Source organism: Empidonax traillii, unplaced genomic scaffold, assembly GCF_003031625.1.
Source record: "Empidonax traillii isolate 1590-97213 ecotype Southwest subspecies unplaced genomic scaffold, ASM303162v1 scaffold321:size1084243, whole genome shotgun sequence".
In the NCBI taxonomy this organism is placed as follows: Eukaryota; Metazoa; Chordata; class Aves; order Passeriformes; family Tyrannidae; genus Empidonax; species Empidonax traillii.
The window spans coordinates 339,476-357,133 of record NW_020955514.1 but is presented as its reverse complement, the minus strand read 5'-3'; the positions used below and the strand labels follow the sequence as shown (position 1 = coordinate 357,133).

Here is a 17,658-nt window from a genome sequence, read left to right as displayed (position 1 = left end):
TGTTCATTGTTAATGCGAGTTTTTTCTCGGGACAACAAATGGAAGTTCATTTAGTAGAGAATTTGAAGAACTTCCCTAGTCCTCTTACTGGCTTTTGCTACTGATTTAGTAAAATAAAGACATTGGAAAATTGGAATTTACAAAAAAAATAATGCTCAAGCACCTTAATGTTTGAATATGTGATCACATTACACAACAGGGCTGAACTGGAATCAATTTGTAACAACATCAGCCTTCTGAAAGAGTCTCACACTCATTTAGTATTGCTTTATAAGCACAAACTAGACTCTAAAATATATATAACTCTTACCATCTTGTAATCATTAGATCTCTATCTGTACCACCCTAAAAAACTGATTAGTTACCCAAGCATCCAGAGGGTTATAAAACTAGATTAATCAGCTTATTAACCACCAATTAGACAAGGTTTGAAACTAAAGGATGGGAGCATTCCCAAGAAAGACTGGTATTCCACTGCACACTTGACAGCCAGACATATATCTAAATGATAATGAATTTCCATTTACCCAATACAAATTTACCACTTAAAGACTACCAGACAGACAGTTCCATTGGAGTATTGGTTCTCTTGCTGTCCCATCAACATCATCCTTTACATCTTGTCTTCCAGCTCATAATTTCTTAGACAGGCATTCATTGGAGCTCTACAGCATTTCTAGCACAACAAGCAGAATTTGGCACAAAGCAAAACTAAATTATAACGCAAACATTATAAATAAACTTACTTTTCCAGCCATTTCCACTGTAAGAAACGGGAAAAATACACACTTTCTTGGTAAGCTTCAAAAGGTCTTTTGCTTAGGTATTCATGGACAATTCTAGCAGGAAAATAAACAGAAAAATAAATTAAATTAAACAGGAGGTGCTATCAAGCTGCCAACATATATTCAAACCCACCTAAATATCATCCTCTCAGCAGCTATTTTACACATGAATGACCTCACAAATATGACCTCTGAAAGCATCTACAAGGTTTCACACGTTCTTTGGAGACCGGTAAATAACATTTTATTCTAGGATTTGAAATGGAAGTACTAAATGCCATATCCAAACCTGAACACCAGGCACCTCATCGTTCCCTCAAATGAAACACACCAAGATGGAGGTGGGGAGGAAAACAATTAATTCAAACTGTATAAAGGTATTTACCACAGAGAGGAAAGGGGATGACCTACATGAGATACTCCGTCTGAGACACGTTTTACTAGGTATTCTCACACATCCCTTTCAATCTTTTCATCTCAGATTGTTATAAACGTGCCTATTTTTGTTGCCAGGGAGATGACCCAAGCAGTGACAAAACATGTAGCAATCCCTCGGACATGATCAAGCATGCCTTGAAGAACCAGAAATATGAGAAACACAGAGGCTTCAAAAGCCATGTAACACGCGTCAACATGGACCAGCCCTCCAAGAAAAGCCTCCCCTGCTACTACTGGGAGAAATCCCACTCCACGACCTCAGAACAAAAGCAAGCTCTGTTCTTTAGTGTTAACTCTCACAAGAGATCCTCCAGTCAGGCATCTCAGTGGAAATAACTGTGGGCCTCAGCTCAACCTGTTCTCAAGAACCTTAAAGTGTGTAACAGTTTTCAGAAACCTTCCGAGTTCACATTTAAATGAGTACCTTCATCATGGAGAGAAGTCACTCAAAAGGTAAGAGTAGAATAAAGAAAAACACTATTTAACTTAGCAGAATACCTGGTAGCAGACAACAGTGTGATTTTATGCAAAAACAGCATTAAAGGAAAAGCTCTGCAAAAGTCAAACACCTAAATCACATCTGAAGGAAACCCAGCTCTCTAATAAACCTCTTCCAAATTTCTTACCTACGCTCATTTCAGAGATCAAATACTTCTGGGTGTAACAACTTCATGTTTCATTTTTCTGAGAAACACACCAATTTCTCTTGTGATACTCAAACTCAGCATGAGGCATTTTTAACTTACCTAGTACAGTCCATAAAAAGATCCTTAGAAGGGTTCTTTTCCAGTCTTGCTTTACATTCATTTACTGTTTCCTGAGGTATTTCTGGCAAGTGTGCTGCAGACTTCACATAACAAAAAAGAAAAAAAAAAGCAACAATTAAAGCAATTTTCTAAATCAATAGGAAAAAGTTTGGTGTTCAAAGTGAAATTAAATCTTGCAATACAGGAAAAGGAAAGGAATGGTTTGGCTAAAGAGAAAAATCAAGAAAGTCGTATTTGAGCAAAATTTTTGTTTATTCCCTATTACAGAAAAATGTATTGAAGGCTATTTCAGTTATTTACTGGTTCAGTATCTGGGGAAACAAACTTGGCAATAAGTCAAATTTCTTTTTCTTTCCATAAGTCTACCACCACAAAAACAAGTTATCTACTTCCCTTGGCAGGATGGAAAAAAGGAGAAAGAAACATAAACACAAGTTGGGAAACTATTTCAAACCAGACCAAAGAAATCTTGGGGGAGAACTGGGGGGATGATTTGCAAAAAACTGCATGTGACTTATGGTACTACCAAAAAAATTCTCTGCAGAGATGTAGCAAATTTAGATTTTTATCTGCTTTTGAGGCATCTTCAAGACCTTCTTTTGTATAAGATGACCAGAGAAGCTGAGGGAGCATCTATTCATAGAAAGCAAACATCTAATTATATACCCACAGAAAAGCTTCAGCTGGATACCAAAAAAGAGACTCTTGATAAATGCACAAAATCAGCTATTAATGATCACCACTGAAAATAAAAAACCAGAATGCTCCAGAAGAAAAGGGCATTTCACTTCACAAAAACCTGCAACAATTCTGCAAATTTACAGCAAAGCAACCAAGTCTGAAAGAAACCCAAGAATTTCTCATCCTCAGATCACAAAATTCTGAGTTAATTTGTTAATAAGTTTTCTTTAGGTGTTAAATGGAGAATAAATTGTAGTTATAGTAGTCTCAAAAGCAGAGATCAGTCAAGTTTTCTGCAACTTGGTTTAGAGCACACCTCTCAGAAAGACAAAAATGGGACTAACGAAGTTTGAAAGTCAATTTACTAAAAAACAATGCAACCACTTCAATCTATTTATCTGACACTTTTCAAAAGGTTCGAGAAAATATTTTGCAGTATAACATATTTTGCAGTATAACATATTTTGCAGTATAACATATTTTGCAATATAACATATTTACCCCGTTAGTGAAGTACGTCTCCAGCACTTTGAGGCCACAGTCTATACGCTTTTCATCTGAAGATACCTCATACTCTGCCTAGGGCAATGGAATTGAAAATTAAATTATGTTCAGAGTTATTTGTCTTTTACATGATGCTAGGTAAATTTTATCATTGATAACACAATACTCTTGATATAAAAGTGAAACATGTACGAAGAACAGTCTTAAGGAAAAAGAAAAGCATATGGGATTTAACCTTTGGAAAACATACAAGACCTAAGAATTAGTCTAAATGCAATTATGGAAACTGCATCCTAGAGCTTAAATTAGATCAATTATAATGAAATGGCATTTATGTAGTTTTGTAGGACACAATGATCCAGATGGAAAACAATAAGAGCGCAATTATCAGCTTTTTCTTCACTGTACTTGGTTTCCTTCGTGTATTTTTCTTAGTTACAGTCCTGATTAAAACCACAATAAAACTACTTTCTACAAGGTTATGTTAACTGGAAATAAGTGAGATCTAAACCAAATCCTACTTCATTCTCTGAAAAACTGAATAGATACAAAATTTATCAGTTTTCAACTTAGTAATATCCAATTCTGAGGTGTAGAAAAAGGGCCTTGTCCAGTACAGTGCATTTTGCAGAATACACAACTGGCAGTTGAACAGAGGTAGCTACTTATGAGAAAAAACCCACAACCAACAAACCATCACACAGTTACTACAACTGAAAAACTCCAAGGAATACTTACTATTCATAATTTTAAGGAATAATCTAGAGGCAAACATCAGAAGTTACAACATCTAAAGACAACACAAAATCTGGGGAAAGATGAGTTAGAAAAGAGCAGTCTCAAACAGCAACCTGTATTAGGTTCACAAGCTGGGCCAACTCAGTCAAAGCTTATTTCATATTTCAGAATGTAGATGCATGTATCTAGGAACAAGGAATATATGGCAGACTTCCAGAGTGGAGGACTGTATCATACAAAACAGGTGGGCATATCAGGACAACAACCAATAGGAACCTCACAGGAAGCTCCAAGCGAATTGATCTAACCAGAAGCTATTTACCTTGATAAAGAAAACTAGAACACTGAAAAATGACAGTTCAAGAACCAAACACACACACACAATGCTGGAAATAACAGAATCCCTGATCTCCAGTTCTGCAATTAATCACAACTAACCCACACTGACTCACTGCTAAGTCATCACCTTTTTCTGCTGAGACATTATGGTGTCACCCACTTCAGCATAGAACTCAAATCCATTAACAACTGCAAGCCACTGCTTTTGCTACTTCCATTCCACTACAAAAATTCTAATGGTGAGGAATTCTGCAACTACCAAACAACCTGAGCAGGTCAGAGAAGTTCATTAACCAAAAGTTCAGCAGTGCACTTAGCACCTTCAACATTTTCACTTATGCAAAAGAGGTCACTAATTCAATACAAATAGTCAGGCATACTGGCTTGAGTGGATCCTGTAATTTTAAAGGAAGTTTGAGAGATGGTCTTTCCAATTAATCCTGTTACTCACAGAGCTGAAGAGGGAAGTTTGAGCTGTCACCCATTATTCCTTTGCATACACAAGTAATCCTATTCCCAGCTAGTGAAATGAGTCACTAGACTGGATAACTGTAATTCCTCACTTTAATTTCTTTCACTCATATTCCATTATTTCACAACTCTTCTTTCTGTAAAGCCAAGATGACTCCAGGCTTTAGGGTCACACCTTCTCAAGAGTTGGAGCTTACCAGTCTTAGCAATCAGTACAGGCAGACAACACAGAGTTTTACTACCTTGATTTTAGACTCCTGAAATAATCATACTGCTTCATGTAAGAGTCAGAAAGCCCTATTAACTAAGATGCAAGGAGGATACTGTATTTTGGAATGCAGTGATTCCCAAGCATAACGCTTCACCGTGATTTTTCAAATGGAAGATAAACAATACATGTTAAAAAAAGAAAAGCAAATCATCCCTTACATCAGATTATCTCAGTTATGACAGTCTTTGTTAATTCACAGAGGAAGTGCTGTGATCTATATAATATTGCAGGTTGCATGTTTCAAAAGAATTCAACTTTTTCAGTTAGTGCAAAACAGTTACTTCTTAGAGACAATTTCACCTGAAAACTGACATCTGTAGAGCAAAGACACACCTGCCTTACAGCCACACCTAAGGTTTGTTCTCTTTCGTGCTGCCAAAGATTCTGCTGCTCCTTAACTAAGTTTTTAAGGATTAAAAATGTGTACAGAAGTTGTAACCATTTTGGCATACCCAGGGATGTCAGCAGTCTCCCCACTGTGCTCTGGCTTACATTCACTTCAGGATATTCTGAATTTCCATTCAATCCATCCTATGTCTCCAACTGTCAAAATGTGCTAATGTGGAATTTGGTGCTAGAACAGCCCCCAAGAGTCAAAAAAATATGGTGAAATGTGTCTGGGGAGGAAGCCTAATTCAATAAAGATTCACTGATAATATAAAGCAATTGTACTTATTTGACACTCAGTTTATACTCCCACAAGGGGAAGATCTGGTGAAGAGGGAGGCACAGCAATAGTTCCACATAGTTCCTCACACCTTGCCTCCTTCAGAGCCATCTTGCATTTGGATACTGTGTTTTGGGGATGCAGGTAAGCAGCAGCACCACCCCACTTCTGTATTCTTTGGTCATTTGTTCCCTGAATTAAGAGCAAAAAGGGGTGGAATAGAAAAAAACTGTTCTTTTGGCAGCAATCTCAGTTTAGGACTATATCTCATTGCTCTTGGATTAACTGTAAGAGACAAAGAATAAAAAGCCCTGAGCTATCATTCTCTCCTCTTGAGGGCTGTTGTGTGCCTGCCTAATCTTCTCATTACTTTCCCCCTCCCGAAGAGGGTTTTGTCTGAGGATTTTTTACCAAAATGGCTGTGGGCACACTTCCTTCCTCCCCTCCATCTTCAGCATTAGATACCACTATGCAAATGTATCAAGACTTTTTCCCTTGGTCTCAGAAAATCTGTTTTTTCTCCTTCCATAGATGGTTCCTTGAATTTCCATCTCCATTGTACTGTTTTTAATTAGCACATGCTGTTTAGCCTAGGGCTTCCATGCAAGTCGCAACATTTCCAAGTCTATGTTTATAAGATTTTCAAGTCTGAGTATAGTAATAATCATCCTACAGACACCCTTTCAGGCTTAAGAAGTTAGACAGCCTGTCTTCCTGCAATTCCTTCTCTCTTTACCATCATGCCCATTTTCGTAGCTCTGACCAAACCAAGATGGCAGAGATTTTAAAGTAAATATTAAACATCTTCCTTTAAGTGACAGAGACAGTTTTCTGACATACATCAGAAGTTACAGCTTTACAGTTGGCACAGGGTAAATCACACCATATTTTCCTGGACACAGCATTAGGGAACAGACATGTATAGAGAAAATTAATAAATTGTTGTGAGCTAAGAGGCAGTTAAGCCCAACACAGCCTCTCACTCACTTCCCTCCACTGATAATCAGAAGGGCAGAAGTGAGAAACCCTGTGGTTTAAATTGAAGACAGTTTGATAAAGCAAAGCTGCACGTACAAGCAAAGCAGAGTAAGAAATAAACTAATTTCTTCCCTTTGGCAGGGAGACATTTAGCCATTTCCAGGAAAGGAGGGCTTCATCATCATCATCCTAACAGCTAGCTGGCACGATAAACACCAAATTCTAACTCCCTCCCTTCCTCTTTCTTTCCCCAGCTTTTATTGCTGAGCACAGCACCACACAGTGTGGGATATCCCTTGGGGTCAGCTCTCCTGGCTGTGTCCACTCCCAACTTCTTATGCACCCCCAGCCCACTCACTTTTGGGGCAGCAGACATCGTATAATTACTGTTCAGCAACAACTGAAACATTATAGTTATCAACACTGTTTTGGTCAAAAATCCAAAACATAGCACAGCATGAGCTACAATGAAGACAGTTAACCTATTCCAGCCAAAGACAGCAGAAAAATCAAACGTTTACATACAATGTAGAAGCAATTGCCTATTGGTAATCATCTTCAGTTCCTCAGTGCTTACCACTGCATCCAGAAATTCGATGCATCTTTTCAAATCTGGTCTGGAATCACAGAACTGTCTGAAGAGAAGTCTTCCTATAGGTTGTTTGTCACAAAGCTGGCTATAGTCTCTTTCTGGGAAAGAAACAATAAGTAAATACCTTTATTAATTTTTATTTTTGTAATATCACAGTCGTTACTCCCATTTGAGGTCAGAACAACATCACTGAAATGTGAAGATTTTACATTACTATATTTAGCAAAAATACCATAAATATGCAATGATCCCAAAGAATAGTGAAACACTCTTTAGTCACATCTGTCTCATGGACTATCACATTTACTAAGAACACATTCAATTATATGTTTGAGTTTCATTTAGGTTAGGGTGCAGAAAGCAACAATACTGTGAAATTTATAACCACGTCATTCAATTTATAAGATGAAACCTTTTTCTAATTCATGGTTTTGTAAATCTATCCTTTAGGAACAGTTTCCTTTAACACACAAGGAGTTGTGATACAGTTTTTATCTTCTCATAAATTTATTTTCTCATAAATTCTCCACCATATTAAAAGTTTAATAGCTTTTTTTTCCAATTAGCACTGGGAAGCAAGACAGAATCCTTTCCATTAACACCACCAAACTGCTACCCTTCCCTCTCAAAAACAGTCAGCCAGACCATTTAGTTCTAAGGGACACTTACCAATTGAGGATCTGATCCCTTCACAGTGACTAACAGGGGGCAACTTCAGCATCTCTTTCCATTTTTTACTACGCCCACTCCGTTTGCCTGGAAGAAAAACATGAGTAATGTAAAAAATGATACCATGTCAGAATAAAATTAAAATTAACGTTAACAGCATATAACTAGGTCTGTTCTGCACAGTCAGACTGCCTTTCATGCCTAGAAAGAAATCCATCCATAAGGATATCCAAACCAACAACAAACTTAATATGGAAGAACTTCCACACGAAACACTAAAAAATGCAGGATGTCTTTTGCAAGACAAATATTTCCCATTTGGGCTGTGCATACAGAGTATCTCTGCAGAGACAAGGCAAACACCCAGGTATTCTGAAAGTTACAAACAAAACTCAAACATCAAAGACAGAAACAAATCTGAGAATTATCTCTCAACCACGGTAAAGAACGGAAGACGTTAAAATTGTGTAACAAAACACTAAGAACAAAGTTCTTGGATAATCAAGTTGTACATAAACATTCTCTTTCTTTTTCTAAGGGCAGTAATAGTAGTAAGAGAAGACCCCTCTACATAGCTCAAATACACACCATTTATTCTAGACCACAGTAGGATACAGGATATCAGGAAGCACTTAGCTGTTGTGGAATTCAGATATTTTCAATGTTTCGGATTTCACAGCACTAGTATTGAATGGATTTTAAAAAACTACTACAGTATTTTTCCTATTGTTTCTCAAAAAATACAGCTGGGCTACGTCTTCTCTATTCCATTGGACTTTTAGCACATTAGCTAAATGTCAGGTCAAGGTAATCTCATTTGCAGAAGGTACTTAGCAAAAAAGCAGAGCTAGGCACAGAAACATATATATATATATATGTGTTTGGTGTGTTTTTTTGCAAATGCAAAACATTTCAGCAGAAGAGTCATTTTTTGCTGTGAAATATTTCAAAAGAAGATTTTGCTAAGTGATATGACCAGATGCATTTCCATGTGACAAATCTGCACAGAAACTTTCTAAGTGCACCAAAGCAGTGCATACAGTTAACCACAATGGGAGAGAAAGGAAGGGAGTTACCCCATGTAACCTGAAGAGAAACCAAGCTGCAAAGAGGACTCAGCTCTTTCAGAATTAAATCGTTAGGGAGAAAGGAACTAACACCTTCAGAATAATAAAATAAGTATTTTAAAATAGCCCCCCTTCACTCAAACATATAGCTTCTTGAACAGTTCCACCAGAGCAGTTAGAGCAGTCACAGCTTAGTGGACCTTGGCTCATACCAAATTTACATGATCCTTGCTGCCAGAAACATTGGCATCTCACTGTGCTGCTGCAACAAAACATTCTCAACTGGAGTATCCCTAGGAAAGTAAACAAACTAGGAATAAAAAACCTATAAACGTTGTCTTGCAGACATTACTGCAGACTTGCAGCACTAAGTGTCAGACTACTGACATTTACTCTGTAAAAACAACCTTCTGCACTTCATTTCCTGATATCACTTTGCCGGTCATTCGCCTTCCAAAACATTTTAGAACACAAACATATGGAATCTACTTCCCATCCCATACTTCATGCAGTACCAGAATTAATAATGAAGTTGTAATTATCAGCATTATTAAAACAAACTCCAACTACTTGAACAAAATATTTTTGATCTTAAGAAGTTGAATATATGTGTGAAGAAAATCAAATCACTCAAAGCAAAGAGCCTTTCCAAGAGAACTGAACACAACCAAAATCAAGGACTATTGACACAGGCAGACTGTACACAGACACTGAATAACAAGGCCTGAGTATAGATTGTTATGTGATCATGAAAAACAATGGTCAGAAGTATCAATTTTAGCCATGTAACCAAAAAATACACAGAAGGTGCACAGAAGTTATATTTTTTCTGTTAGAAAGTGCCCAGAAAGACTAATTTGTGCATGACACTGTACAATCAGTACTGACCAAGAATGATAAACTGACCCAAATTCATCCCACAGCGCTGTTTGGAAGAAGTAAAACTGAACTGTTATGTACACCAAGTATACCATCTTCTGAAGCACAAAGAGAAACACCAAAACCACCCCAACCCTCAAAAAAAAAAAAGAGGATCACTGGTGCATTATACTTCAAGCACAACACAAGAAAGTGCTGGACTGGTTTTCTTTTTGCCCCAAATATTTGGCCAGTTACTTATGACGTGACCACTATAAACTTCATTTTACAAAGAGAGACCACATGCTAGAATGCAACTGAATTCTCATCCTATGGAAGCAGATAAAGACTACATATAATTTATTAATAACACAAAAGAATTGAGTGCTTAGGAATATCAACCACATCAACATGATCTCTTTTCTCTGAACTGAATGTTCTTGTATTTACAGCAAATGCACTGTAAAAGTCTGTAGGTCCCAGTAATGTAAAGAGCCATTTCTGGTAAAAGTTATGGCAGGAGGCCAATTTGTTTGTCATATTGCTCCCTAATTGCAAAATCCTTTTCCATTTCTGAAGCAGTTTAAAAGAAGAATCAAATCAAAATGTAACAGTTGTGGTTTGAAAGTGTCTTAATATTGATTTCAGAGCTTCTATTCTGGATCTCATGCTAAAATACTTAAGATAAAATTCTTCCAGAAAGACCAACAGCTTACTTTCCAACAGAGCAGCAAAGCCATTAGGTTAATCTGCTTTATGGTTGACCTCTGTGGCTCAGCTGAATTACTGCTCTGCCTCTTGCAGATGTAATTGCTGCCTAAGAACAATGTCCAACTTGAAGCGACTCATCTTGTACAAAGAGAAGGGTGGATGCAGCAACACACCATTACAGTGAGGAGAGACCACAATTACATCTGCAGGAACATGAGAACCTTACCTCTTCTTCTCCTCCCCAAATCACTTCTTAGAGCTACCATTTCAACATCTGCCTCTTCAGAGGTTTTTGCTTCATAAAATGATACATACTAAACTCAGTTAGGTCATTGCACTGTAATATGGAATGGGAAAGATGTTTAGATGTTTTAATTTCTCAACTCTTTTTTTTCTTTAACTTCAGAGAAATATTTGAAAAATGTATGTAAGGCAAAGCGGTTGGCTTATTCATCAGTAAAACCACAACTGGTGGCAAAAAAAAAAAAAAAAAAAGAAACTGTTGTGGTAAAACAAAGCAATCTATGTAGAGAAATAAGAATACATTTCAAGTCATCAGATGGACTTCCCACAGCCACAGTGATCTCTCTTACAGACAGGATTTGCAGACTGACTCTCATTTCACTGAGCACATTGTTCACTGAACATCACTAAGTCATTCTTCCTTGAGACAGAAAATGTGGATTCTGTCAAACAGAATAGAAATGGTGAGAAGCACCGTACTGTCTTTGGCTGTATAATAAATGTACACAGACCGTATGTGGGCACATTCAGGGGCTGTTTGGGGACCTCTGTGCCTCAGCCCTCCTGCCTGTGCAGGGCAAGCACCACGTGTGGCTGAGCAGCCCAGAGCTCCACAGCACTGGGGTGCACGATTGCTACAACTTCATTCTTGCAAAACTGATTCCACAAACCAGACCGTCAGATACCAGCTGAGAAATTCATACTAGACCACACCCAGATAAGCTCTGAAAGCACAAAACTGCAACAAGATGACACCCTACAGCACGCCTGTAGCTGTATAAATCCAATCAGTGGGTTCAATGAAAAAATGCGAAGCAATTGATACAGAAGCTCTACATCACCTACACTGAGATGCATGAAAATAACCCAGGTACAGACAGTGCTTTACAATTCATCTTTCCCACAGCAGAGACAGTTTTAGACGTTTCCTGACAGATTTGAAACTCATATGAATTCAAATCTTTTCCTACTTACACATTTGCCTTAAAACGACTCACAGTAAGGATTAAAACCTTTCACTAAAAAAACCCAAACACTGGAGTGGCACTGAGTTCAGGCTGGAAGACAAGTTAACCCACACCACCACCGCTTGAGGAAGGTTGTTGTGCTTCCAGTTCTAGAGACAACTCATATGGTACTGCTTTGGGGGGTCGCTGCAACCTTCTCAACCTTCTCCATTCTGCAGGTCAGACGTATTTTTCAACATTTCTGTTCCTTCAAAAGCAAGCCTGGCCACAGCTTAACAACCAGGTTAAACAGAGTGGCAACTCTTTCCTATGGAGTAAGATTTTTTTTTTTTCCCAGACATATGACACATATGATCTGGCTGGTTCTCAGTAAATTCACAAGATCACCTGGCTGAAAATCCAGGTTTCAGCACAAGGTAGGCACTGAACTCGTCAGCATTTCAAAGGCCAAGGCACTTCTGAACGCAAACAGAAGCAAAAACGCAAACAGTACAATAAATAAATACATCAAAGACACCTCCAGGTTACCGGCTGTTATGGCCTTTATAAGATAATATCCCTCACACTCCTGGATTGACGTGCAGTTGGACTTCAGCAAGGCAATGCTGGAGTCCTCTCGTTATCTGCCCGTCAGCGCAGTGACACGGGGAGCAGCTCAAGCCCGGCTCTCGCCGTGAACATTTGTGCAGCTTGTTTATGTGCACAATCCCTTATTGTTCCCACAGCTATAACCACTCGAACAACTGGTTCTTCACATCGGCTCTCCACACAACTCCAGGGATCATGTGCACATGGAGGAATGCTGGTGCACACACACTTCCAGCAGCTAGGTACGGAATGGAAGTCCCGCAGCAACTTCAGTAAATGTAACTCCTCTGAACCAAAATTTGTTCATCTAATCTTGCAATCAAACAATGTAACATCTGTGTATTCACTGCATTTTGAGGTGGCTATAACAAATTAATGAACAGGATTTACTAGAGGGGAAAAAAAAAGGTAAGAAAACTCTGATTTTACAGACAACTCCTTGACAAACAAGGCTTTTTTTTATCATGACAGGACATCAACACTGCAACAGATATTAAAGAAGTAAAATTTCTTTAAGTAGATTGTGAAACCCCTACTATAATTGCCACTTTTGACATAACCAAAGCAGCAGTATGTATCAGTAACTAGACCTCTCATGTTGTGTTTATTTAGTAAATGTAATTATTTAAGATTCCAACATGCCCACATGCATTCTTCTTACAGTTCATTAAATAAAGGACAAAAAGGCAGACATTGTGCATAATTCTGTACAAACACAGGAAGACATGTTTCCTGCCCCAATGAGTTTACAACAATTTAAAGCACAATTCAATAATGGAGTGCAATAGAACATAGGAGGTAAACGAGGGAAGAACTGACAACAATTAAAAGCAACTATAAAAACCCTCGGCACTCTCCTGTTAAAAATTTTTATTTACTGCTGGTGAATGGACTTTCTGGGTATGAGTGTGCCTTGGTTTCCCCCTTATCCATAACCCTTAAATAATTAAAGATTTTAGTTCAGTTCAGTGGCCAAATTGCAGCGATCTGAGCAATCTCCTTAGAATTATCTTCCTAGTTACAAAAACACGTTATAGGATCCCTTCCTTCTATCATCTATACTGAATTATTACCCCATACTGCAAGCAAAAGTAGGATGTCCTTCACCTGCAGAATGATTCCAGTTGCTTTTAAGCCTAGACAGATAAAATCCACTCTTTGAGTGCACTGCTCACTTTCTGTGAAGAGAGCTCCATAACACAATTACCAATGCTGAAAGAAGCCTCCTGCAGGATTCACTTAAGCCACGCTGTGATCACACTCTGTTACTGAAGGGTTCCTGCTAAATCCATCCTTGGGCTGAACCTAGCAATTATCAAATCTGCAGCAGCTTACTGAGCCATCTGACAACTAATCTGGGGAAGAAAACACCAACCCCAAAACACCCAGCAACACAGGGAAAAAACCACCACAATAACCCACACACCCCAGATGGGTTCATGGATCCAGCTGGAAACTCCCTCAGCCATTCTGCAACCACAGCCCAGAGCCAACACAACCAAGAGCTGGGGCAAAGTTTGCTTGAGGCATGATCTTAATTTAGCCCAAAATCAATCAGGACACAGAGGATATTATATGCCTAACAGCAGACCCAATTCCCATTTCCAAACTGCTCCTGCCATAGTGGTACGAATGAATTTTAAATGGATGCAAATGGACCAGGTATGTTTAAAATGTACTCCTGGCATGGATCCTCAACTGGAATAAACTGCCATTGACTTCAAAGGGACTACATATCTACCCTCTGGGTGTATTTTTGGAGACTATTACTTTAGGCAATGAAAAAAGAAAGACTCCTAAGCAGTTTAAAAACATAAGAGAGATTAATTTCTTTCCTTCAAAACATCACAGACTACGTGTGGGTTGCTGAAATAAATTTGGGGCTTACATATACTCAAAGGATTTACTGAGAATGATAGAAATAACTACAAAAAACAGAAGATACAAACATAAAGAGAAAAGTGAATATAAAATAAAAATATCTTTTGGTGAACTTGAGGGTTTTTTCAGAATAACCTTGTTTATATTTATTATTTCTCTCCATTTATGAGACAAATTCATGACTGTCCTTCAAGAGATACTAATTTCAAAGATATTTCTCCTGGGGAAAAAATGAATGTGTTAATTGCTCTGCTCTTGTACACAACTAGAAGTCACATTGCTGTACATTGTTCCTTTACACACAAAAATCCCTGTTTGTGAAAATCTGAGTAAGGAGAAGGTGGAACTGCAAGCTTTCACACCAGCTGTCTCAGTTCCTACATCACTGTCACTTAACACTTACCTGTTTCTGTATCTCGGTTCCTGCACCTCAGTGCTCATAAGATCAGCTCTGAGTTTGCTTTATAATCTCTTGTTTTTCTACTGAGTCACCTGTGCTTGTTCCACCATTGGGTTCACCTGAAGAGGAAGTTTTCCCTTTTTCTTTCTCACATACAGGTTTCCCTCAAAAAGTAAGGTACACACAAGAGGAAAGACCAGGATTGGCACAGGTGGCCACTTATCCCAGGAAACCGGGATGGGGAATCCCAGAACACTTTGCACGGTTTTCATTTGGAGGCAAATCCCTCCATGGGCAGGTTAGCTCTCAGCAAAAGCAGGTCAGCTGGAAAAGAGGACAAGGAAAGAAAATCTCCCAGTATAGCTCCTGGCTCCTAAATCTTTGATCCATGAAGTACCAAAGGGTACTCTGTGTCATCACAGTATTTTCTAGCACCAGGGACATTCAGGAGTCCTGAATTATGAGCCACCACTGACACCACATGTGCAAAGAAGTGGCATTTGATTATTTACCAAGTCACATTTAAAGAAGATAAGGAATCCTCCTGGCTTTCCTTCTTCACATAAAGAAGTGTTGTAGTTGCTACAGAGATATTACAAGTCTTTAATGGGAAGAGGTTTCTGTTAAAATAACTTGTTTTATTAAAAGGTGTAAACATCCTCTCATGGACAAAATTTAATGTTTTGAGGCTGGGGGGAAGCTGGGGTTCAATATGGCCTAAACAATGGGATTAGTAAACTCCCCCAAAGAGAAGTTATCATCACGTAAATTGAATTAGAAATAATAATAAAAAATTATCAATTAAATAAATTAACAGTAAGACTGTTAGTGAGAAGGTGGAAGATAGTGTAGAAACAGAGAGTAAAACTACTTTGTTTCTGTTCTGTAGGAGAAGAAAGCAGAAAAAGATGCATTTTATCCAAGCACATTAGTTAGTTCCTTGCTCTCTAATAATAGATTAAATTTACTTTCTATATATCAAATCAGACTTTAACAGTAACTTGAACCTGGATGTTCAAGGTGTGCTGATCCTGCACACCTACAAATGTAAAACCCAAATTATACTCACATCCTAAATACACTGACATCCAGAAGAAATAGAGTATCTAAAATAAAAGAAAAATTATGAGTACAAACCTGGGATCACAATTTTGACTGTCAGGTCTGGTTATGTGCTCAGGTATGATTTGGTGTCATTTACGGGGGGATTTGTGAATTCTCATTAAGCCTCTGCCACAGACTCTCACCAGGACTGGACAGGTACACAATGGCTTAAATTCACTTCCTACATTTGCAAAATGAAAATGGCACATCTCTGGGGTTAACAGACCTTGTAAGATGATTCAAGGGTACAGTCTTTTACTACTCTCATCTTCATCAGAAAAGAATCTCAAGTTAGACTGAGATTGACCAAGGCAAGCCATAACTAAGCCTCCCTGGTTTCTCTTGACATGTCACTGCAAACTATAAAATAAGAGCACAGTCGTTTACATGTTATTTCATTTCCCTTTACAACTGAAATATTTATCCAGGTCAACACCTTCCCTTATCCACACTGAGAAAAATGATTAATGACGTGGCTCAAGCCTGCACATGAAAATAAGTAAAGCTGCTATTTTATACTAGATTAGGATTTTACTTTCTTCCATGGGAAACAGTAATTCTGCACTTTTCCATACTATCCCACCTCTCCATATCTGATACACTGAGGCAACAGGAATGTGAAAGTCTGCTCTTCTGTCCCAGTTGTGAGGCCCTTTTAGCAAAGAATATATTTCAGTAAAATATCTGTCTCACATACTAACTTTGCAAATTCCATGGCCTGGCAGTCTATAGGGCACATGAGAGCAGAGCCGGGACAGGGACTTTACAGAATGGTCCTGACAGATGCAGTAAACCAGACACTCCCAGAGCAGCTAGATCATGCAACAGTCAGAAAATACTTTCATTTCAACGAGTGTTTTCAAAAACTTGACATGAGAAGTACCCCATGCACAGGAATTCAGACCTGAAAAGGTTAAAAACCTTCTACCAGTTGATCAATGGAGTTTCAAGAGTTTTAAAGCCAGAAATCACATTTTTTTGTGCATGCTTACAAAAAAGCCCAGGCCAAGTGAAAGTACAAAAGAGTAACAGTTTATTACCACTACTTTTATAAGTCTCACATCAGGTAGAACTGATCTTCACATCAGCTGCTGTCAGACTTTCTTTTAGTTCATTAAAATATCTTGTTTGGTCAGTTCTACCACTATAATTTATTTTAAACATAGTGAAAACTTACCTAAAGAGGCAACCTGACATTAAGCAGCCACTTAAAAGCCTTTCCAGATTACCACTCCACTCTCTGTGGTGAGGGTTTGGGCACAGTAAAGTTTTGAGCCAGATTCCACTTTCCCTTCGTTTCTCAGATCACTTCAATGCAAATTCCAAAATCAGGCAGCACCACCACAGACATGTTACCGTCAGTGAAACCAGCCAAAACACGTTCTCTAGTTTGAGGTGGTCCCTTTAGCTAAGGTTGGGAAAAGGCCCAAAATTGTGATCACTGTTCTGGTTTTTATACACCACTTCAAAGTCAAAGAGCTGATTTTCCTCTCCTGCTGCTTAAGGCAAATTTAACTGGATACACATATGGCGTAAGTGCCAAACCCATTTAGAGTTGGAGGAACTTGCAAAACATACAGAGGCAGATTCTGTTGTTCTTACTCACTTTGAACAGCTCCAGCTAAACTAATGGAACTTCTCTACACAATTAAGAAAAGCAGGATCCAATCCAAAAAGAATATGCACGTTTTCTAGTTGAAAAACATACTCTGCACGAAGTACAGTGGTAATCTGGGGAGGCTTTAAAGTGGCCATTTAATGGACAGTTATATATACGTGAAAAAGCAGTAGGACTATCTTATTTCAGATTTTTTTTTAAACAGGAACCACGTGTTATACTGAAATTAATTATCTATCCAAAACGTTTGTTAGTTGAGGGGAGGAATCTCCGACTCAAGGTGTTCTGGGCAGTCAAACTGTAAGTACCAATCCAATGGA

At 38.3% G+C, this 17,658-nt stretch overlaps 1 protein-coding gene across 2 annotated transcripts in view; it reads right to left on the bottom strand.

The window, feature by feature from the left end:
* GRK4 (G protein-coupled receptor kinase 4) overlaps positions 1–17,658 on the bottom strand; it is a 37,799-nt gene that overhangs the window by 18,727 nt on the left and 1,414 nt on the right. For both annotated transcript variants that reach the window (XR_003572067.1, XM_027891391.1), the window contains exons 2-6: positions 7,901–7,987; positions 7,217–7,329; positions 3,173–3,250; positions 1,970–2,070; positions 747–839 (exon numbers count right to left, since the gene is read on the bottom strand). Coding sequence is in view for 1 of the 2 variants with exons in the window: in XM_027891391.1 (XP_027747192.1) it covers positions 747–839; positions 1,970–2,070; positions 3,173–3,250; positions 7,217–7,329; positions 7,901–7,987 (472 nt within the window). In the remaining variant the exon portion in view is untranslated. The remainder of the gene's footprint in view (positions 1–746; positions 840–1,969; positions 2,071–3,172; positions 3,251–7,216; positions 7,330–7,900; positions 7,988–17,658) is intronic.